Below are 23,539 nucleotides of genomic sequence, written 5' to 3' on the forward strand. Positions count from 1 at the left end.
AACATATTAAAAGACCCCCGTTACCCTGGCTATGCACTCTTCATACTGCTACCTGAAGTCCAGTACCTTAGGTCACTTTGTTTCCCCCCCCAACCTCCCAACAGCTTTCAGGCTATTAATATTTCCCAAGCTACCCTAACTATAAACAACTCCATGATCACCAAAAGATACGACTACACTACTGAAGCAGCACATTAATTGCAACTGTGAATATTTATCTATGCTTTTATTGTTATCATCTCTTACTTTTGTTTCATGGTGTCTTGAGGTAATTTAATTTGTATTACTATGTGCCCGTAATATTTACTAACAAGACATGTGGTACATCTATACAGTGTACTTACATATATGACCATAAATTATCATATGTACCTGCGTCTGGTCAGACCCCAGGATCCTGGGTGTTCCAATACCATGAAGAGTCTTTGTGCCACTATTTCCATTTTCTGTTACCCTGACACCAAACCAAAACAGACATTAACTGGAAACTATTACTACACTAGCAATGATTTTATAATTGCCCATGTTCAGCAGTTCTGTACAAGGGTGTCATTGGCACAAGAACCACAACCTAAAGAATGGAGACCAAGGTTTTGTATGTTCCTTCAATTATAGTCGAATTCCAATCCAGACAGAGGTGAAAATAAAAGTATTCTCACAACAAATTTTCCTGACCTTGAAAAGCTCGTCCTTCTCTACTCAAATGGAGCAGATAAATTGTATGTGAACTTAAAAACAAATCCTTAAATGAGGAACTAGATTAAAAAGGGTTAGCCTCTACAGGTGCCTCAGTTAGAATGCTGAAGAGCAGCTAAATATATAGACAACAGAGAATTCTGAAACGTCAATTAGAGTTTTTAAAGAATGCAGGCATGTAACGGCACAATCAACTAAATTTGTCGTTACACAAGCAGTCTAAAAAGGAAAGTGCAGGAATTTTAAGTCAATTCCTCCACCGAGATTGATCCTGTAGGACCCCTACTACTTTTCGGGGGAAACCTGCAGTCTAAATCACACTGCAAAACTCACCTCATGAATTTGAGGTCCAGCTGATGACTCGGGCCACGTTGCCCCACGTAAAAGCACCAGGACTAACACGCATAGGAACTTAAGGGGTGCAGTGTGAGTAATTATATTAATTTATGTTAAATTTGTCCAGATTTTTTCCAATATTGCTTTTCTAAGAAACACTATTAAGTCATTTCACTTTTGCAAATATGCTGGTAGTAGGCTAAAGCAGGGGAAACATGACAAGCAGAATTGCAGATTGGCAAGTTTTAATTAAGCACGTCTTCTAAATGATTAACTGCCGACTTTATATTCCTGTTTCAGCTCAGAGGTTCAACAGTGCTTCACTGGCAAAATGAAATGCTCCTAAGAAAGTGAAAGACTTTTTGATGACAAAGTCTTTTTTTATGCAGGAAGCTTCAAATACTTAGTAGGTTTTTCATTGTGAAGGGGGTTAACATTGCATCCTTGAACCTCACTGTGGAACTTGAATGAAAAATCCTTTGAATCAAAAGCAAACCTTATTAAACAAGAAACTAAATGGTAGAGCAGCTCCTGGTGGTTCCACTTTAAACAAAGAACCAACTAATACCGATACAAAAACTCCCTGTGAGTGCCAAACAAAAATGTCAGAATCAGAATTTATCATCGTGAGCAAGTCACAAAATTCATTGTTTTGCAGCATCACAGTGGAAACGTCCACATTATGAACCAGCTTCCAACAATAAATAAAAATAGTGCACGAAAAGTCAAAGTAAGGCAGTGTCTTTGATTCATTGATCATTCAAGAATCTGATGGCAGAAGGGAAGAAGCTGACCTCGGTGGTAAGGTTCTCGAGGATAGAGGCTGCTTTCTTAAGACACCACCTCTTGTAGACGTCCTCGATGGAGTGAAATCTGGTGCCTATGATGTCGCAGGCTGAGTTAACAATCCTCTGGAGATTTTATTCTTGTCCTGAGCATTGGCACCTACGTACCAGACAGTGATTCAACTAGTATGCTCTCCACTGTACACCTGTAGTTTTCAAGAGTCTTCTGTGACATTCCGAATCCCCTCAAACACCTTATAAAGTATAGCCACTGGAGAGCCTTCTTTGTGATTGCATTGAAGGATCCAGGACAGATCCTCGGAGACGTTGACACCCAGGAATTTGAAGTTCTTGATCCTCTCCACTACTGAGTCCTCGTTAAAGACTGGATCATGTTCTCCTGACTTCCTCGTGAAGTCCACAATCATTTCCTTTGTTTTGCTAACGTTGAGCTGATCCATCTCCTTCCTATACGCTTCCTCATTGCTATTTGTGATTCTCCCGATAACTGTGATGTCATCAGCAAATTTGTGTTTCATTACTTCCAAGTGTATTATGTTAAAATTAAATGAAATTAAAAATACATTTTGTAAAAAGCAGCTCAAAGCTTGCAGATTTCAAAAAGCTGTTTCAATCTTGCTCCGTTCGATTTTGTCCAACTCTAATTGCTCCACTCTTCTTCAGAATCTAATGTCATGAATATGTCACAAAATTTGTTGCTTTGTGACAGTATTAACAGTGCAAATATTGCTATAAATTACATTTCTAAAATAAATACATAGTGCAAGAAAATAGGAGAAAGTGAGGTTATGTCTGTGGATCATTGTCCATTTAGAAACCTGATGCAAAGGGTAAGAAGCTGTCCTTGTACTCTTCTTCGGGCTTCTACACCTTTTTCCTGATGGTAGCAGTGTGAATAGGGTATGGCCCAGATGGTGGGGTCCTTGAGAATTGAGGCTGCTTTCTTAAGACTCTGCCTCTTGTAGATGTCCTCAATGGAGCAAAGACAATGGTGCCTGTGTTGTCGCAGGCTGAGTTAACAACTCTGGAGTTTTTTTTCCCCCTGTCCTGTTGTGTGTATGGTGGAAATTAGACCCTCCCTCCCCCCCACCCCGCTTGTCTGCAATGTGCTTATTGCAGATGGTCATGAGTCCTCCCCATCTGGAATGTATTCGGAAGTCACATCACCTGCCAGTCAAGATTGGACTCCTGTCACTAATTAGTGCTCACTTTGCCACTGGCTAATTCAAATCACTCAGTTACACACAGAATGGTAGACACTGAGATGTACAGTAGAAGAACCTGGGAACCTTTCCTGTGGTTAGGTGTCCTAAACTGCACACAATATTCAACACAAATTTGACCTCACCAATGCTTTATACAACTTTACCATAACATCCCAGCTCCTACACTCAATTCTTTGATTTATGATGGCCAATATGCCAAAAGCTCTCTTTACAACCATGTCCACCTGTGACACCTCTTTCAGGGAATTATGTATCTATATTCCCAGGTTCTTCTACTGCACATCTCAGTGTCTACCATTCATCATGTACATCCTTTCTTGGTTTGTCCTTCCAAAGTGAAACACCCCATACTTGTCTGCATTAAATTCCATCTGCCATTTTTCAGCCCATTTTTCCAGCTGGTCCAGCTCCCTCTCTGCAAGCTTTGAAAACCTCCCAACACCTCCAATCTTGGCATTATCTGCAATCTTGTTGATCCAATTTACCACATTATCATCCAGATCACTGATATAGATGACAAACTACTTATTTCTGAGGCACACCATTAGTCACAGGCCTCCAGTCTGAGAAGCAATCATTCACCACTATTCTCTGGCTTCTCCTGTCCAGCCACTGTCGAATCCAGTTCATTACTTCACCATGAATACCTAGCATCTGAACCCTCCTGACTAACCTCCCATGTGGGATCTTATCAAAGACCTTACTAAAGTCCATGTAGACAACATCCACAACCTTTCCTCTGTCAACTTTCCTGGTAACCTCCTCAAAAAACTCTACAAGATTGGTTAAACATCATCTACCACGCACAAAGCCAAATAATTGTACATCCGATCTCTGAGATCACCTTTCAATAATTTAGCTACTACTGACGCATTCTTTACATTGGAGAGACCTGACACAGACTGGGAGATCACTTCACTCAGCACCTCCACTTCATTCGCAACCACAGTGACATCCCAGTGGCCAACCATTTAAATTCTGGGTCACACTCCCGTGCTTATATTTCTGTCCATGGCCTTATGCAATGTCCCATCCTGACCACCCACAGATTGGAGGAACAACACCTTATTTTCTATCTGGGAACCTTCCAGCCAGATGGCATGAACATTGATTTTACTGCTTTCCATTAAACATGCTTGCATTTTCTTTCCCCTCCCCAGTTCTTTCACCCACCCATCTCTGCCAACCTCCTTCCCCCACTCACTGCTGCTGTCCCCTCCCTCATTTCTCCACCTATCATCTCCTGCCTCACCAACTACCCCCCCTTCCCCCCCCAATTCTTTTGTTCGGATGCTTGCTGGCATTTTCTCATACTTTGAAGGGTTCAAGCCCAAAATGTCGGTTATGCATCTTTGCCTTTGATACGCAAAGGACTCGGTTTGACCTGCTGAGTTTCTCCAGCATTTTGTGTTTTTATTGCTACTGATCTCAGGCTCACCAGTCTACAATTTCCAGGGTTTCAAAGCATTTCATCTCAGTAGATGTGAATACTACTGGGTGATGGTCATTGAGGCACCTCACACTGTTCTTCTTGGGCAGCAGGATGATTCACACCCTTTTGAAGCAGGTAGAAACCTCCAACTGCAGCAATGAGATTGAAAATGTCCATAAACACTCCCCTAGTTGGTTGGCACAGATTTTCAGAATCCTGCCAGGTATGCCATCAGGTATGCCTTATGAGGGTGAACCCTCTTGAATGATGTTCTGATGTCAGCCTCAGAGACAGATATCACAGCGTTGTCAGGATCTGCAGAGATTCATGTAGGCACTGTTGAGTTCTCCTTCTCAAAGCGAAGATAAAAGGTATTCACCGCATCACATAGTGAAGCATTACAGCCATTGATGGTGATCAGACTCAGTGTAATGGCCTGCAATCCCTGCCATAGCTGGCGAGTATCTTAATCTCTAGCTTCCCTTGGAATTACCTCTTTGTTGCTGAGATAGCCTTCTGCAGGTCATATCTGGACTTACAGTTGAGATCTGGATCACTGGCCTTAAACACCCTTGATCTTGTCTTCAGCAGGTTGCAAATTTTCTGATTCATTCGCAGCTTCCCTTTGGGGATTCCCGGTATGTGTGCATGAGCACACACTCGTCTACACACATCTTGATGAAGTCAGTGACAGCCGTTACATGTTCGTTTCATGCGTGGCCCAAAGAAAGTTCACAAGGGTCCACCCTTGCCTGAGGGGTTAGGAATTAACTTGCACATAAAAAACACTAAGTGCAAGATATTCATTTTACCCAATTAAAAAGTTCCTCATTAATTGTGACCCCCCTTAAAAGTGAAAACTTCAACTGTATGCCACAACAACAATACAGCATCTCCCCAAACCTTGGTCAGAACAAATTAATGATAAGGCAATGGGAACCATTTCAAAACAATAATCCGAAAGGGTCCAATGATCCAATTGATCCTACATCTCTTTGTATCACTGACCAATGGGGGTCATGGCTCGATGTCCAACGGGTACCAATGACCCAATGGGGTTCACCGTTCAATAGCCACCTGCTACCTATGACCCAATGAGATCCATGGCTCGATGTCCAACGGGTACCAATGACCCAATGGGGTTCACCATTCAATAGCCACCTGCTACCTATGACCCAATGAGATCCATGGCTCGATGTCCAACGGGTACCAATGACCCAATGGGGTTCACCATTCAATAGCCACCTGCTACCTATGACCCAATGAGATCCATGGCTCGATGTCCAACGGGTACCAATGACCCAATGGGGTTCACCGTTCAATAGCCACCTGCTACCTATGACCCAATGAGATCCATGGCTCGATGTCCAACGGGTACCAATGACCCAATGGGGTTCACCGTTCAATAGCCGCCACCTGCTACCTATGACCCAATGAGATCCATGGCTCGATGTCCAACGGGTACCAATGACCCAATGGGGTTCACCGTTCAATAGCCACCTGCTACCTATGACCCAATGAGATCCATGGCTCGATGTCCAACGGGTACCAATGACCCAATGGGGTTCACCGTTCAATAGCCACCTGCTACCTATGACCCAATGAGATCCATGGCTCGATGTCCAACGGGTACCAATGACCCAATGGGGTTCACCGTTCAATAGCCACCTGCTACCTATGACCCAATGAGATCCATGGCTCGATGTCCAACGGGTACCAATGACCCAATGGGGTTCACCGTTCAATAGCCACCTGCTACCTATGACCCAATGAGATCCATGGCTCGATGTCCAACGGGTACCAATGACCCAATGGGGTTCACCGTTCAATAGCCACCTGCTACCTATGACCCAATGAGATCCATGGCTCGATGTCCAACGGGTACCAATGACCCAATGGGGTTCACCGTTCAATAGCCACCTGCTACCTATGACCCAATGAGATCCATGGCTCGATGTCCAACGGGTACCAATGACCCAATGGGGTTCACCGTTCAATAGCCGCCACCTGCTACCTATGACCCAATGAGATCCATGGCTCGATGTCCAACGGGTACCAATGACCCAATGGGGTTCACCGTTCAATATCCACCTGCTACCTGTGATCCAATGAGATCCATGGCTCGATGTCCAACAGGTACCAATGACCCAATGGGGTTCACCGTTCAATAGCAACCTGCTACCTATGACCCAATGAGATCCATGGCTCGATGTCCAACGGGTACCAATGACCCAATGGGGTTCACCGTTCAATAGCCACCTGCTACCTATGACCCAATGAGATCCATGGCTCGATGTCCAACGGGTACCAATGACCCAATGGGGTTCACCGTTCAATAGCCACCTGCTACCTATGACCCAATGAGATCCATGGCTCGATGTCCAACGGGTACCAATGACCCAATGGGGTTCACCGTTCAATAGCCACCTATGACCCAATGAGATCCATGGCTCGATGTCCAACGGGTACCAATGACCCAATGGGGTTCACCGTTCAATAGCCACCTGCTACCTATGACCCAATGAGATCCATGGCTCGATGTCCAACGGGTACCAATGACCCAATGGGGTTCACCGTTCAATAGCCGCCACCTGCTACCTATGACCCAATGAGATCCATGGCTCGATGTCCAACGGGTACCAATGACCCAATGGGGTTCACCGTTCAATATCCACCTGCTACCTGTGATCCAATGAGATCCATGGCTCAATGTCCAACAGGTACCAATGACCCAATGGGGTTCACCGTTCAATAGCAACCTGCTACCTATGACCCAATGAGATCCATGGCTCGATGTCCAACGGGTACCAATGACCCAATGGGGTTCACCGTTCAATAGCCACCTGCTACCTATGACCCAATGAGATCCATGGCTCGATGTCCAACGGGTACCAATGACCCAATGGGGTTCACCGTTCAATAGCCACCTGCTACCTATGACCCAATGAGATCCATGGCTCGATGTCCAACGGGTACCAATGACCCAATGGGGTTCACCGTTCAATAGCCACCTGCTACCTATGACCCAATGAGATCCATGGCTCGATGTCCAACGGGTACCAATGACCCAATGGGGTTCACCGTTCAATAGCCGCCACCTGCTACCTATGACCCAATGAGATCCATGGCTCGATGTCCAACGGGTACCAATGACCCAATGGGGTTCACCGTTCAATATCCACCTGCTACCTGTGATCCAATGAGATCCATGGCTCAATGTCCAACAGGTACCAATGACCCAATGGGGTTCACCGTTCAATAGCAACCTGCTACCTATGACCCAATGAGATCCATGGCTCGATGTCCAACGGGTACCAATGACCCAATGGGGTTCACCGTTCAATAGCCACCTGCTACCTGTGACCCAAAGAGATCCATGGCTCGATGTCCAACGGGTACCAATGACCCAATGGGGTTCACCGTTCAATAGCCACCTGCTACCTATGACCCAATGAGATCCATGGCTCGATGTCCAACGGGTACCAATGACCCAATGGGGTTCACCGTTCAATAGCCACCTGCTACCTATGACCCAATGAGATCCATGGTTCGATGTCCAACGGGTACCAATGATCCAATGGGGTTCACCGTTCAATAGCCGCCACCTGCTACCTATGACCCAATGAGATCCATGGCTCGATGTCCAACGGGTACCAATGACCCAATGGGGTTCACTGTTCAATAGCCACCTGCTACCTGTGACCCAATGAGATCCATGGCTCGATGTCCAACGGGTACCAATGACCCAATGGGGTTCACCGTTCAATAGCCACCTGCTACCTATGACCCAATGAGATCCATGGCTCGATGTCCAACGGGTACCAATGACCCAATGGGGTTCACTGTTCAATAGCCACCTGCTACCTATGACCCAATGAGATCCATGGCTCGATGTCCAACGGGTACCAATGACCCAATGGGGTTCACCGTTCAATAGCCACCTGCTACCTATGACCCAATGAGATCCATGGCTCGATGTCCAACGGGTACCAATGACCCAATGGGGTTCACCGTTCAATAGCCACCTGCTACCTATGACCCAATGAGATCCATGGCTCGATGTCCAACGGGTACCAATGACCCAATGGGGTTCACCGTTCAATAGCCATCTGCTACCTATGACCCAATGAGATCCATGGCTCGATGTCCAACGGGTACCAATGACCCAATGGGGTTCACCGTTCAATAGCCACCTGCTACCTATGACCCAATGAGATCCATGGCTCGATGTCCAACGGGTACCAATGACCCAATGGGGTTCACCGTTCAATAGCCACCTGCTACCTATGACCCAATGAGATCCATGGCTCGATGTCCAACGGGTACCAATGACCCAATGGGGTTCACCGTACAATAGCCACCTGCTACCTATGACCCAATGAGATCCATGGCTCGATGTCCAACGGGTACCAATGACCCAATGGGGTTCACCGTTCAATAGCCACCTGCTACCTATAACCCAATGAGATCCATGGCTCGATGTCCAACGGGTACCAATGACCCAATGGGGTTCACCGTTCAATAGCCACCTGCTACCTATGACCCAATGAGATCCATGGCTTGATGTCCAACGGGTACCAATGACCCAATGGGGTTCACCGTTCAATAGCCACCTGCTACCTATGACCCAATGAGATCCATGGCTCGATGTCCAACGGGTACCAATGACCCAATGGGGTTCACCGTTCAATAGCCACCTGCTACCTATGACCCAATGAGATCCATGGCTCGATGTCCAACGGGTACCAATGACCCAATGGGGTTCACCGTTCAATAGCCACCTGCTACCTATGACCCAATGAGATCCATGGCTCGATGTCCAACGGGTACCAATGACCCAATGGGGTTCACCGTTCAATAGCCACCTGCTACCTATGACCCAATGAGATCCATGGCTCGATGTCCAACGGGTACCAATGACCCAATGGGGTTCACCGTTCAATAGCCACCTGCTACCTATGACCCAATGAGATCCATGGCTCGATGTCCAACGGGTACCAATGACCCAATGGGGTTCACCGTTCAATAGCCGCCACCTGCTACCTATGACCCAATGAGATCCATGGCTCGATGTCCAACGGGTACCAATGACCCAATGGGGTTCACCGTTCAATATCCACCTGCTACCTGTGATCCAATGAGATCCATGGCTCAATGTCCAACAGGTACCAATGACCCAATGGGGTTCACCGTTCAATAGCAACCTGCTACCTATGACCCAATGAGATCCATGGCTCGATGTCCAACGGGTACCAATGACCCAATGGGGTTCACCGTTCAATAGCCACCTGCACCTATGACCCAATGAGATCCATGGCTCGATGTCCAACGGGTACCAATGACCCAATGGGGTTCACCGTTCAATAGCCACCTGCTACCTATGACCCAATGAGATCCATGGCTCGATGTCCAACGGGTACCAATGACCCAATGGGGTTCACCGTTCAATAGCCACCTGCTACCTATGACCCAATGAGATCCATGGCTCGATGTCCAACGGGTACCAATGACCCAATGGGGTTCACCGTTCAATAGCCGCCACCTGCTACCTATGACCCAATGAGATCCATGGCTCGATGTCCAACGGGTACCAATGACCCAATGGGGTTCACCGTTCAATATCCACCTGCTACCTGTGATCCAATGAGATCCATGGCTCAATGTCCAACAGGTACCAATGACCCAATGGGGTTCACCGTTCAATAGCAACCTGCTACCTATGACCCAATGAGATCCATGGCTCGATGTCCAACGGGTACCAATGACCCAATGGGGTTCACCGTTCAATAGCCACCTGCTACCTGTGACCCAATGAGATCCATGGCTCGATGTCCAACGGGTACCAATGACCCAATGGGGTTCACCGTTCAATAGCCACCTGCTACCTATGACCCAATGAGATCCATGGCTCGATGTCCAACGGGTACCAATGACCCAATGGGGTTCACCGTTCAATAGCCACCTGCTACCTATGACCCAATGAGATCCATGGCTCGATGTCCAACGGGTACCAATGACCCAATGGGGTTCACCGTTCAATAGCCGCCACCTGCTACCTATGACCCAATGAGATCCATGGCTCGATGTCCAACGGGTACCAATGACCCAATGGGGTTCACCGTTCAATAGCCACCTGCTACCTGTGACCCAATGAGATCCATGGCTCGATGTCCAACGGGTACCAATGACCCAATGGGGTTCACCGTTCAATAGCCACCTGCTACCTATGACCCAATGAGATCCATGGCTCGATGTCCAACGGGTACCAATGACCCAATGGGGTTCACCGTTCAATAGCCACCTGCTACCTATGACCCAATGAGATCCATGGCTCGATGTCCAACGGGTACCAATGACCCAATGGGGTTCACCGTTCAATAGCCACCTGCTACCTATGACCCAATGAGATCCATGGCTCGATGTCCAACGGGTACCAATGACCCAATGGGGTTCACCGTTCAATAGCCACCTGCTACCTATGACCCAATGAGATCCATGGCTCGATGTCCAACGGGTACCAATGACCCAATGGGGTTCACCGTTCAATAGCCACCTGCTACCTATGACCCAATGAGATCCATGGCTCGATGTCCAACGGGTACCAATGACCCAATGGGGTTCACCGTTCAATAGCCACCTGCTACCTATGACCCAATGAGATCCATGGCTCGATGTCCAACGGGTACCAATGACCCAATGGGGTTCACCGTTCAATAGCAACCTCCTACCTATGACCCAATGAGATCCATGGCTCGATGTCCAATGGGTACCAATGACCCAATGGGGTTCACCGTTCAATAGCCACCTGCTACCTATGACCCAATGAGATCCATGGCTCGATGTCCAACGGGTACCAATGACCCAATGGGGTTCACCGTTCAATAGCCACCTGCTACCTATGACCCAATGAGATCCATGGCTCGATGTCCAACGGGTACCAATGACCCAATGGGGTTCACCGTTCAATAGCCACCTGCTACCTATGACCCAATGAGATCCATGGCTCGATGTCCAACGGGTACCAATGACCCAATGGGGTTCACCGTTCAATAGCCGCCACCTGCTACCTATGACCCAATGAGATCCATGGCACGATGTCCAACGGGTACCAATGACCCAATGGGGTTCACCGTTCAATATCCACCTGCTACCTGTGATCCAATGAGATCCATGGCTCAATGTCCAACAGGTACCAATGACCCAATGGGGTTCACCGTTCAATAGCAACCTGCTACCTATGACCCAATGAGATCCATGGCTCGATGTCCAACGGGTACCAATGACCCAATGGGGTTCACCGTTCAATAGCCACCTGCTACCTGTGACCCAATGAGATCCATGGCTCGATGTCCAACGGGTACCAATGACCCAATGGGGTTCACCGTTCAATAGCCACCTGCTACCTATGACCCAATGAGATCCATGGCTCGATGTCCAACGGGTACCAATGACCCAATGGGGTTCACCGTTCAATAGCCACCTGCTACCTATGACCCAATGAGATCCATGGCTCGATGTCCAACGGGTACCAATGACCCAATGGGGTTCACCGTTCAATAGCCGCCACCTGCTACCTATGACCCAATGAGATCCATGGCTCGATGTCCAACGGGTACCAATGACCCAATGGGGTTCACCGTTCAATAGCCACCTGCTACCTGTGACCCAATGAGATCCATGGCTCGATGTCCAACGGGTACCAATGACCCAATGGGGTTCACCGTTCAATAGCCACCTGCTACCTATGACCCAATGAGATCCATGGCTCGATGTCCAACGGGTACCAATGACCCAATGGGGTTCACCGTTCAATAGCCACCTGCTACCTATGACCCAATGAGATCCATGGCTCGATGTCCAACGGGTACCAATGACCCAATGGGGTTCACCGTTCAATAGCCACCTGCTACCTATGACCCAATGAGATCCATGGCTCGATGTCCAATGGGTACTAATGACCCAATGGGGTTCACCGTTCAATAGCCACCTGCTACCTATGACCCAATGAGATCCATGGCTCGATGTCCAACGGGTACCAATGACCCAATGGGGTTCACCGTTCAATAGCCACCTGCTACCTATGACCCAATGAGATCCATGGCTCGATGTCCAACGGGTACCAATGACCCAATGGGGTTCACCGTTCAATAGCCACCTGCTACCTATGACCCAATGAGATCCATGGCTCGATGTCCAACGGGTACCAATGACCCAATGGGGTTCACCGTTCAATAGCAACCTCCTACCTATGACCCAATGAGATCCATGGCTCGATGTCCAACGGGTACCAATGACCCAATGGGGTTCACCGTTCAATAGCCACCTGCTACCTATGACCCAATGAGATCCATGGCTCGATGTCCAACGGGTACCAATGACCCAATGGGGTTCACCGTTCAATAGCCACCTGCTACCTATGACCCAATGAGATCCATGGCTCGATGTCCAACGGGTACCAATGACCCAATGGGGTTCACCGTTCAATAGCCACCTGCTACCTATGACCCAATGAGATCCATGGCTCGATGTCCAACGGGTACCAATGACCCAATGGGGTTCACCGTTCAATAGCCACCTGCTACCTATGACCCAATGAGATCCATGGCTCGATGTCCAACGGGTACCAATGACCCAATGGGGTTCACCGTTCAATAGCCACCTGCTACCTATGACCCAATGAGATCCATGGCTCGATGTCCAACGGGTACCAATGACCCAATGGGGTTCACCGTTCAATAGCCACCTGCTACCTATGACCCAATGAGATCCATGGCTCGATGTCCAACGGGTACCAATGACCCAATGGGGTTCACCGTTCAATAGCCACCTGCTACCTATGACCCAATGAGATCCATGGCTCGATGTCCAACGGGTACCAATGACCCAATGGGGTTCACCGTTCAATAGCCACCTGCTACCTATGACCCAATGAGATCCATGGCTCGATGTCCAACGGGTACTAATGACCCAATGGGGTTCACCGTTCAATAGCCACCTGCTACCTATGACCCAATGAGATCCATGGCTCGATGTCCAACGGGTACCAATGACCCAATGGGGTTCACCGTTCAATAGCCACCTGCTACCTATGACCCAATGAGATCCATGGCTCGATGTCCAACGGGTACCAATGACCCAATGGGGTTCACCGTTCAATAGCCACCTGCTACCTATGACCCAATGAGATCCATGGCTCGATGTCCAACGGGTACCAATGACCCAATGGGGTTCACCGTTCAATAGCAACCTCCTACCTATGACCCAATGAGATCCATGGCTCGATGTCCAACGGGTACCAATGACCCAATGGGGTTCACCGTTCAATAGCCACCTGCTACCTATGACCCAATGAGATCCATGGCTCGATGTCCAACGGGTACCAATGACCCAATGGGGTTCACCGTTCAATAGCCACCTGCTACCTATGACCCAATGAGATCCATGGCTCGATGTCCAACGGGTACCAATGACCCAATGGGGTTCACCGTTCAATAGCCACCTGCTACCTATGACCCAATGAGATCCATGGCTCGATGTCCAACGGGTACCAATGACCCAATGGGGTTCACCGTTCAATAGCCGCCACCTGCTACCTATGACCCAATGAGATCCATGGCACGATGTCCAACGGGTACCAATGACCCAATGGGGTTCACCGTTCAATATCCACCTGCTACCTGTGATCCAATGAGATCCATGGCTCAATGTCCAACAGGTACCAATGACCCAATGGGGTTCACCGTTCAATAGCAACCTGCTACCTATGACCCAATGAGATCCATGGCTCGATGTCCAACGGGTACCAATGACCCAATGGGGTTCACCGTTCAATAGCCACCTGCTACCTGTGACCCAATGAGATCCATGGCTCGATGTCCAACGGGTACCAATGACCCAATGGGGTTCACCGTTCAATAGCCACCTGCTACCTATGACCCAATGAGATCCATGGCTCGATGTCCAACGGGTACCAATGACCCAATGGGGTTCACCGTTCAATAGCCACCTGCTACCTATGACCCAATGAGATCCATGGCTCGATGTCCAACGGGTACCAATGACCCAATGGGGTTCACTGTTCAATAGCCGCCACCTGCTACCTATGACCCAATGAGATCCATGGCTCGATGTCCAACGGGTACCAATGACCCAATGGGGTTCACCGTTCAACAGCCACCTGCTACCTGTGACCCAATGAGATCCATGGCTCGATGTCCAACGGGTACCAATGACCCAATGGGGTTCACCGTTCAATAGCCACCTGCTACCTATGACCCAATGAGATCCATGGCTCGATGTCCAACGGGTACCAATGACCCAATGGGGTTCACCGTTCAATAGCCACCTGCTACCTATGACCCAATGAGATCCATGGCTCGATGTCCAACGGGTACCAATGACCCAATGGGGTTCACCGTTCAATAGCCACCTGCTACCTATGACCCAATGAGATCCATGGCTCGATGTCCAACGGGTACCAATGACCCAATGGGGTTCACCGTTCAATAGCCACCTGCTACCTATAACCCAATGAGATCCATGGCTCGATGTCCAACGGGTACCAATGACCCAATGGGGTTCACCGTTCAATAGCCACCTGCTACCTATGACCCAATGAGATCCATGGCTCGATGTCCAACGGGTACCAATGACCCAATGGGGTTCACCGTTCAATAGCCACCTGCTACCTATGACCCAATGAGATCCATGGCTCGATGTCCAACGGGTACCAATGACCCAATGGGGTTCACCGTTCAATAGCCACCAGCTACCTATGACCCAATGAGATCCATGGCTCGATGTCCAACGGGTACCAATGACCCAATGGGGTTCACCGTTCAATAGCCACCTGCTACCTATGACCCAATGAGATCCATGGCTCGATGTCCAACGGGTACCAATGACCCAATGGGGTTCACCGTTCAATAGCCACCTGCTACCTATGACCCAATGAGATCCATGGCTCAATGTCCAACAGGTACCAATGACCCAATGGGGTTCACCGTTCAATAGCAACCTGCTACCTGTGACCCAATGAGATCCATGGCTCGATGTCCAACGGGTACCAATGACCCAATGGGGTTCACCGTTCAATAGCCACCTGCTACCTATGACCCAATGAGATCCATGGCTCGATGTCCAACGGGTACCAATGACCCAATGGGGTTCACCGTTCAATAGCCACCTGCTACCTATGACCCAATGAGATCCATGGCTCGATGTCCAACGGGTACCAATGACCCAATGGGGTTCACCGTTCAATAGCCACCTGCTACCTATGACCCAATGAGATCCATGGCTCGATGTCCAACGGGTACCAATGACCCAATGGGGTTCACCGTTCAATAGCCACCTGCTACCTGTGACCCAATGAGATCCATGGCTCGATGTCCAACGGGTACCAATGACCCAATGGGGTTCACCGTTCAATAGCCACCTGCTACCTGTGACCCAATGAGATCCATGGCTCGATGTCCAACGGGTACCAATGACCCAATGGGGTTCACCGTTCAATAGCCACCTGCTACCTATGACCCAATGAGATCCATGGCTCGATGTCCAACGGCTACCAATGACCTAATGGGGTTCACCGTTCAATAGCCACCTGCTACCTATGACCCAATGAGATCCATGGCTCGATGTCCAACGGGTACCAATGACCCAATGGGGTTCACCGTTCAATAGCCACCTGCTACCTATGACCCAATGAGATCCATGGCTCGATGTCCAACGGGTACCAATGACCCAATGGGGTTCACCGTTCAATAGCCACCTGCTACCTATGACCCAATGAGATCCATGGCTCGATGTCCAACGGGTACCAATGACCCAATGGGGTTCACCGTTCAATAGCCACCTGCTACCTATGACCCAATGAGATCCATGGCTCGATGTCCAACGGGTACCAATGACCCAATGGGGTTCACCGTTCAATAGCCACCTGCTACCTATGACCCAATGAGATCCATGGCTCGATGTCCAACGGGTACCAATGACCCAATGGGGTTCACCGTTCAATAGCCACCTGCTACCTATGACCCAATGAGATCCATGGCTCGATGTCCAACGGGTACCAATGACCCAATGGGGTTCACCGTTCAATAGCCACCTGCTACCTATGACCCAATGAGATCCATGGCTCGATGTCCAACGGGTACCAATGACCCAATGGGGTTCACCGTTCAATAGCCACCTGCTACCTATGACCCAATGAGATCCATGGCTCGATGTCCAACGGGTACCAATGACCCAATGGGGTTCACCGTTCAATAGCCACCTGCTACCTATGACCCAATGAGATCCATGGCTCAATGTCCAACAGGTACCAATGACCCAATGGGGTTCACCGTTCAATAGCAACCTGCTACCTATGACCCAATGAGATCCATGGCTCGATGTCCAACGGGTACCAATGACCCAATGGGGTTCACCGTTCAATAGCCACCTGCTACCTGTGACCCAATGAGATCCATGGCTCGATGTCCAACGGGTACCAATGACCCAATGGGGTTCACCGTTCAATAGCCACCTGCTACCTATGACCCAATGAGATCCATGGCTCGATGTCCAACGGGTACCAATGACCCAATGGGGTTCACCGTTCAATAGCCACCTGCTACCTATGACCCAATGAGATCCATGGCTCGATGTCCAACGGGTACCAATGACCCAATGGGGTTCACCGTTCAATAGCCACCTGCTACCTATGACCCAATGAGATCCATGGCTCGATGTCCAACAGGTACCAATGACCCAATGGGGTTCACCGTTCAATAGCCACCTGCTACCTATGACCCAATGAGATCCATGGCTCGATGTCCAACGGGTACCAATGACCCAATGGGGTTCACCGTTCAATAGCAACCTGCTACCTATGACCCAATGAGATCCATGGCTCGATGTGCAACGGGTACCAACAGCACAGCTGTGGCTCACTCTGTGCAAACATAAACAGTGAACAATGGGTGCATGAGGGAGGGTTACCTTGCTCTGGGTGCAATGAACGTGTCCCCGTCGGTGGAGGACCCCAACCCGGTCACCAGCTGTTTCAGCGACAGGTGGACGGCAGCCCAGAGCAGCAGCAGGTAGGTGGCCACCAGCAGCCAGGCGGCAGCCTCCGACACCGCCGCGCCGTGTAGGCCTCTCCACTGCGGCTGCTTCCTCGCTCCGCTCTGCCGCTTCGCCGGCGAAGGCTCGAGCCCTCGGTCGCGAGCCCCGCGGATCCGCACGTCTCGGTCCAGGCCGTGCTCGAGCTCTGCGCGCTCCCTGACGAACGCCGCCATTGGAAGCGGAGCCCGCGCGGCCTGTCCTCACCCCGGCTTGGAGGAAGAGCAGCAGCTTAATGCGCGGTCAAGGCGTCCGCCTCTTCAACGCCCGCCCACTTCTGGGCCAATAAATCAAGATTTATTTTTTAAGCACAAGCACGTATACATTACCCAATCTATTAAACAATTACCCTTTCTGAAAGTCATTGCTCTGCTTCCTTGGAATTCCACACTATTTGCAAATTGCAATTTTATTTGGTTCAGGGCAAAAAAGTGTTGCTAAGATTTTACAGTCAAATCTTTCTTTGGCTTGGCTTCGCGGACGAAGATTTATGGAGGGGGTAAAAAGTCCACGTCAGCTGCAGGCTCGTTTGTGGCTGACCAGTCCGATGCGGGACAGGCAGACACGATTGCAGCGGTTGCAAGGGAAAATTGGTTGGTTGGGATTGGGTGTTGGGTTTTTCCTCCTTTGCCTTTTGTCAGTGAGGTGGGCTCTGCGGTCTTCTTCAAAGGAGGCTGCTGCCCACCAAACTGTGAGGCGCCAAGATGCACGGTTTGAGGCGTTATCAGCCCACTGGCGGTGGTCAATGTGGCAGGCACCAAGAGATTTCTTTAGGCAGTCCTTGTACCTTTTCTTTGGTGCACCTCTGTCACGGTGGCCAGTGGAGAGCTCGCCATATAACACGATCTTGGGAAGGCGATGGTCCTCCATTCTGGAGACGTGACCCATCCAGCGCAGCTGGATCTTCAGCAGCGTGGACTCGATGCTGTCGACTTCTGCCATCTCGAGTACCTCGACGTTAGGGGTGTGAGCGCTCCAATGGATGTTGAGGATGGAGCGGAGACAACGCTGGTGGAAGCGTTCTAGGAGCCGTAGGTGGTGCCGGTAGAGGACCCATGATTCGGATCCGAATAACTTCTGTGTTAATGCAATTTTCTTTGTTGGGAAAACCCAATGGAGAATCCATTGCAGCAATTGAACTAAAGGCAGGTTCGGCAGCTCTTGAAACTCCGCAAGATCGATCTTTTCACATGCCCCTTTTATACAGACGATTAAAGCTGAGTATTATCTGCCTTTTGAGCGCTTCACCTACCTGTGTGAACTCATCGTAGGCAGGTTTGGGGGTCAGGAATTACCCGGCTTTAATCTGCCAGAGGTAGAGGCTATTGATTCGAGGCCGGTCTAAAAGCGGTGACCCCGTGTTGCTGGGTCAAAGTGGAAAGATAAAATGGCATCTTGATGGGGTCTTTTTGCATGCAACGCAGGTGCGGGAAATTTCTCCTAACATCAATGGCAGCAACAAACTCAGCAATAGTCAGGATACATTCAGGATTAATTCAGCTCTTACCATGTCTTCCAACTGGAGTGATAACAAGGTCCATGAGTTCCTAACACTCAGGACACAGAACAAAATAAATCACCAGGTATCAGCGCAGTGAAGGATGGTCCAATTTTTGAAAGCCTGGCCTCTCAACTCAGGGACCATGGCTTTGAATGGAGCAAAGCCCAGGTTGTAATAAATTGAAAAGCCTCCACAAGAAATTTCATCAGGTGGTGGATCACAATGGCAGGTGTGGCAGATCGCATCTGGACTGGTCCTATTTGGCCTCTCCCAAACCACTTTGCCAACCTGATCACACTTCAGAGCATCATGGATGATCCAGCTTCCCCCCCCCACCCCTATAATGATAGTGATTGCCATACAATTAGAAATGCCTTACTGTTTGTTCTCCCAGAATCACAGTGCGGCTTTCGCACAAACAGAAGAACTACTGACATGGTCTTTGCCCTCAGACAGCTTCAAGAAAAGTGCAGAGAACAAAACAAAGGACTCTATATCACCTTTGTTGACCTCACCAAAGCCTTCAACACCGTGAGTAGGAAAGGGCTTTGGCAAATACTAGAGTGCCTCAGATGTCCCCCAAAGTTCCTCAACATGGTTATCCAACTGCACGAAAACCAACAAGGTCGGGTCAGATACAGCAATGAGCTCTCTGAACCCTTCTCCATTAACAATGTCATGAAGCAAGACTGCATTCTCGCACCAACCCTCTTTTCAATCTTCTTCAGCGTGATGCTGAAACAAGCCATGAAAGACCTCAACAATGAAGATGCTGTTTACATCCGGTACCACACGGATGGCAGTCTCTTCAATCTGAGGCGCCTGCAAGCTCACACCAAGACACAAGAGCGACTTGTCCGTGAACTACTCTTTGCAAACGATGCCGCTTTAGTTGCCCATTCAGAGCCAGCTCTTCAGCGCTTGACGTCCTGTATTGTGGAAACTGCCAAAATGTTTGGCCTGGAAGTCAGCCTGAAGAAAACTGAGGTTCTCCATCAGCCAGCTCCCCACCATGACTACCAGCCCCCCCACATCTCCATCGGGCACACAAAACTCAAAACGGTCAACCAGTTTACCTATCTCAGCTGCACCATTTCATCGGATGCAAGGATCGACAACGAGATAGACAACAGACTCGCCAAGGCAAATAGCGCCTTTGGAAGACTACACAAAAGAGTCTGGAAAAACAACCAACTGAAAAACCTCACAAAGATTAGCGCATACAGAGCCATTGTCATACCCACACTCCTATTCGGCTCCGAATCATGGGTCCTTTACCGGCATCACCTACGGCTCCTAGAACGCTTCCACCAGCGTTGTCTCCGCTCCATCCTCAACATTCATTGGAGCGACTTCATCTCCAACATCGAAGTACTCGAGATGGCAGAGGCCGACAGCATCGAATCCACGCTGCTGAAGATCCAACTGTGCTGGGTAGGTCACGTCTCCAGAATGGAGGACCATCGCCTTCCCAAGATCGTGTTATATGGCGAGCTCTCCACTGGCCACCGAGACAGAGGTGCACCAAAGAAGAGGTACAAGGACTGCCTAAAGAAAGCTCTTGGTGCCTGCCACATTGACCACCGCCAGTGGGCTGATATCGCCTCAAACTGTGCATCTTGGCGCCTCACAGTTCGGCGGGCAGCAACCTCCTTTGAAGAAGACCGCAGAGCCCACCTCACTGTCAAAAGACAAAGGAGGAAAAATCCAACACCCAACCCCAACCAACCAATTTTCCCTTGCAACCGCTGCAACCGTGTCTGCCTGTCCTGCATCGGACTTATCAGCCACAAACGAGCCAGCAGCTGACGTGGACTTTACCCCTCCATAAATCTTTGTCCGCGAAGCCAAGCCAAAGAAAACGACTGTTTGATTATACTTGGCTGCCAGCAGGGGCTGACATCAAGCAGGGCACTGCAGTATGCAGATATGTAATGGAGGCTTGCAGCCTCATAACATGCTGTAAGGGAAAATGGAATAGAGGGAGTCAAGCAAGTGCTAATTGGGAATGAATTATGATGGGTTAACACTTTTCTTGGAGCTGTCTGAGGGCAAAGACCATGTCAGTAGTTCCTCTGTTTGCACAAAAGCCGCACTGTGATTCTGGGAGAATATTCTCGGCGACACTAGGTATTATTCTATTTAGGAGAATCCTAGCGAAGATTTTGCCTGCAATGGAGAGCAGCGTGATTCCCCTGTAGTTTGAGCAGTCTGATTTCTCGCCTTTGCTTTTGTACAGGGTGATGATGGTGGCATCACGAAGGTCCTGAGGCAGTTTTCCTTGGTCCCAACAAAGCTCCTAGAACGCTTCCACCAGTGTTGTCTCCGCTCCATCCTCAACATTCATTGGAGCGCTTTCATCCCTAACGGCGAAGTACTCGAGATGGCAGTGGTCGACAGCATCGAGTCCACGCTGCTGAAGATCCAGCTGCGCTGGGTGGGTCACGTCTCCAGAATGGAGGACCATCGCCTTCCCAAGATCGTGTTATATGGCGAGCTCTCCACTGGCCACCGTGACAGAGGTGCACCAAAGAAAAGGTACAAGGACTGCCTAAAGAAATCTCTTGGTGCCTGCCACATTGACCACCGCCAGTGGGCTGATATCGCCTCAAACCTTGCATCTTGGCGCCTCACAGTTTGGCGGGCAGCAACCGCCTTTGAAGAAGACCGCAGAGCCCACCTCACTGACAAAAGACAAAGGAGGAAAAACCCAACACCCAAACCCAACCAACCAATTTTCCCCTGCAACCGCTGCAACCGTGTCTGCCTGTCCTGCATGGACTTGTCAGCCACAAACGAACCTGCAGCTGACGTGGACATTTACCCCCTCCATAAATCTTCGTCCGTGAAGCCAAGCCAAAGAAGATGATGGGTTAAATAATGGTGAAGTAAGAATGGAATGTGAGGAAGGGTTAAGCAAGTATAATAGAATAGGGGTCTTACAGCAAGTAGATAGATTTAACAAGTCCTGGGGGTTGATTAATGAATAAGAACAAAGACATGACACTTCCTGGTAAACAAGTTTGCAGAAAGGCACATAAACTGATAAGAAGTTAGAAGACAGGTAGGGCAGAATTAGCTAATGCTAAACCAATCCAGGAGGCAGAAGAGTGTTAAGGGGGGAGGTACCTCTGTACTGAAATGGAATGTATAAAAAGTTGGGTAAGCTCCAGTATGTGTGTGTATTCCCAGGGTAAGGGAAAGCACCCACCTTTGCATTGTTGTAAAATAAATGTTCTCTGTTCTCAATTTTTGTCTCGAGTGAAATCTGTGAAGGCACCTCTGCTTCTCACAATGCCATGTGCTGTTCATATCAACTTTAAAGTAAAGAACCTTTTCCTTCATCCATGTCTTGTCTAAGAACTCAAACATACGAATACAAGATGAAACACCCCCAACCCATTCTTGCTGCATCTTCCACAACCAGAAGCAGTGTTCAAGCAGGAGATTTTAGCGGCCTGGAGACAGACGCCACCACTAGAATTGATCAAGCTGAGTCTCACGATCAGCCAGATAAAAATATATTTTGGTTCGTAATTACCATCATACTCATGTGTCTTTGTGAATGTATTTTCCCATAAGTTCCCATCTCACTCATTTCGCTTGTGCTGTTGTTCTCTATGAAGCAAAATAAAAGCAGAAACTAACTAAGGCGCAGGTCATCTCCAAGGAAAGAAGGTATCTGCTGCTTTCAATGAACAATGAGGAGGCAGAGAGGGAATGGCGTTGTCTAGAAGGGCGGAGAGAACTTGAGGAGCGGATGCGGAGAGAAGTTCAGGAGGCGGAGAATATGGCACAGCAGGAGATGAGGATCATGCCTCACTTCTATCTACATGACTTGATTTCACTAATGGCTGCCCCTGTACAGCAGTGCCCTTCTCCGTTTCCACACCTCCAAACTCTTGCACCCCATTACAGCAGTCCTCCATCCCAGAGTCATCATTACTATTCCCCACTACATTACAATATCACCTTCATCTGGATGAAGCGTACGAGTCATCTAGTCCATGTCCCACCTCCATTTGCTGGAGTAATGTAAAATTAATCCACTCCAATCTGTGCCTTAACACTTTTGAACATCGAGTGCCAGCTGGCACATATGCAGTAGATTGGCATTCTGGGGTTGATTGGCACATACATGGTGGGTTCGCATATGATAGTTTAGTTGGTGCATGCGTGCTAGTTAAGGCCCTGAATTCGGATCATTAGAGCATTGTACAACGTGGCGATGGCATAGAAATGTGAGGGTGAGTGAAGCTCTTTTTTTTTTGTTAGTTAAGAAGAATAATATTGGCGACAAATCTTGCAATGCTTGATTGATTTGGTCAGAGTCCTTGGTATGCAAAACTTGTCATTCCATGGTACAAATTGAAAGTTGTACAAAGCTAACAATGGATTTTTTTTTAAAGCTTCAAGAATATCTGGACCTCTTTGA

At 48.9% G+C, this 23,539-nt stretch overlaps 1 protein-coding gene across 1 annotated transcript in view; it reads right to left on the bottom strand.

Moving 5' to 3' along the window:
• Positions 1–17,850, bottom strand: part of LOC138755216 (endoplasmic reticulum metallopeptidase 1) — a 95,062-nt gene extending 77,212 nt beyond the window's left edge. Inside the window, exon 1 of the mRNA XM_069920805.1 lies at positions 17,481–17,850. Coding sequence (XP_069776906.1) covers positions 17,481–17,779 — 299 coding nt within the window. The 5' untranslated portion in view covers positions 17,780–17,850. The remainder of the gene's footprint in view (positions 1–17,480) is intronic.
• Positions 17,851–23,539: the final 5,689 nt, after the last annotated feature.

Source organism: Narcine bancroftii, chromosome 1 (assembly GCF_036971445.1).
Source record: "Narcine bancroftii isolate sNarBan1 chromosome 1, sNarBan1.hap1, whole genome shotgun sequence".
Taxonomy (NCBI): Eukaryota; Metazoa; Chordata; class Chondrichthyes; order Torpediniformes; family Narcinidae; genus Narcine; species Narcine bancroftii.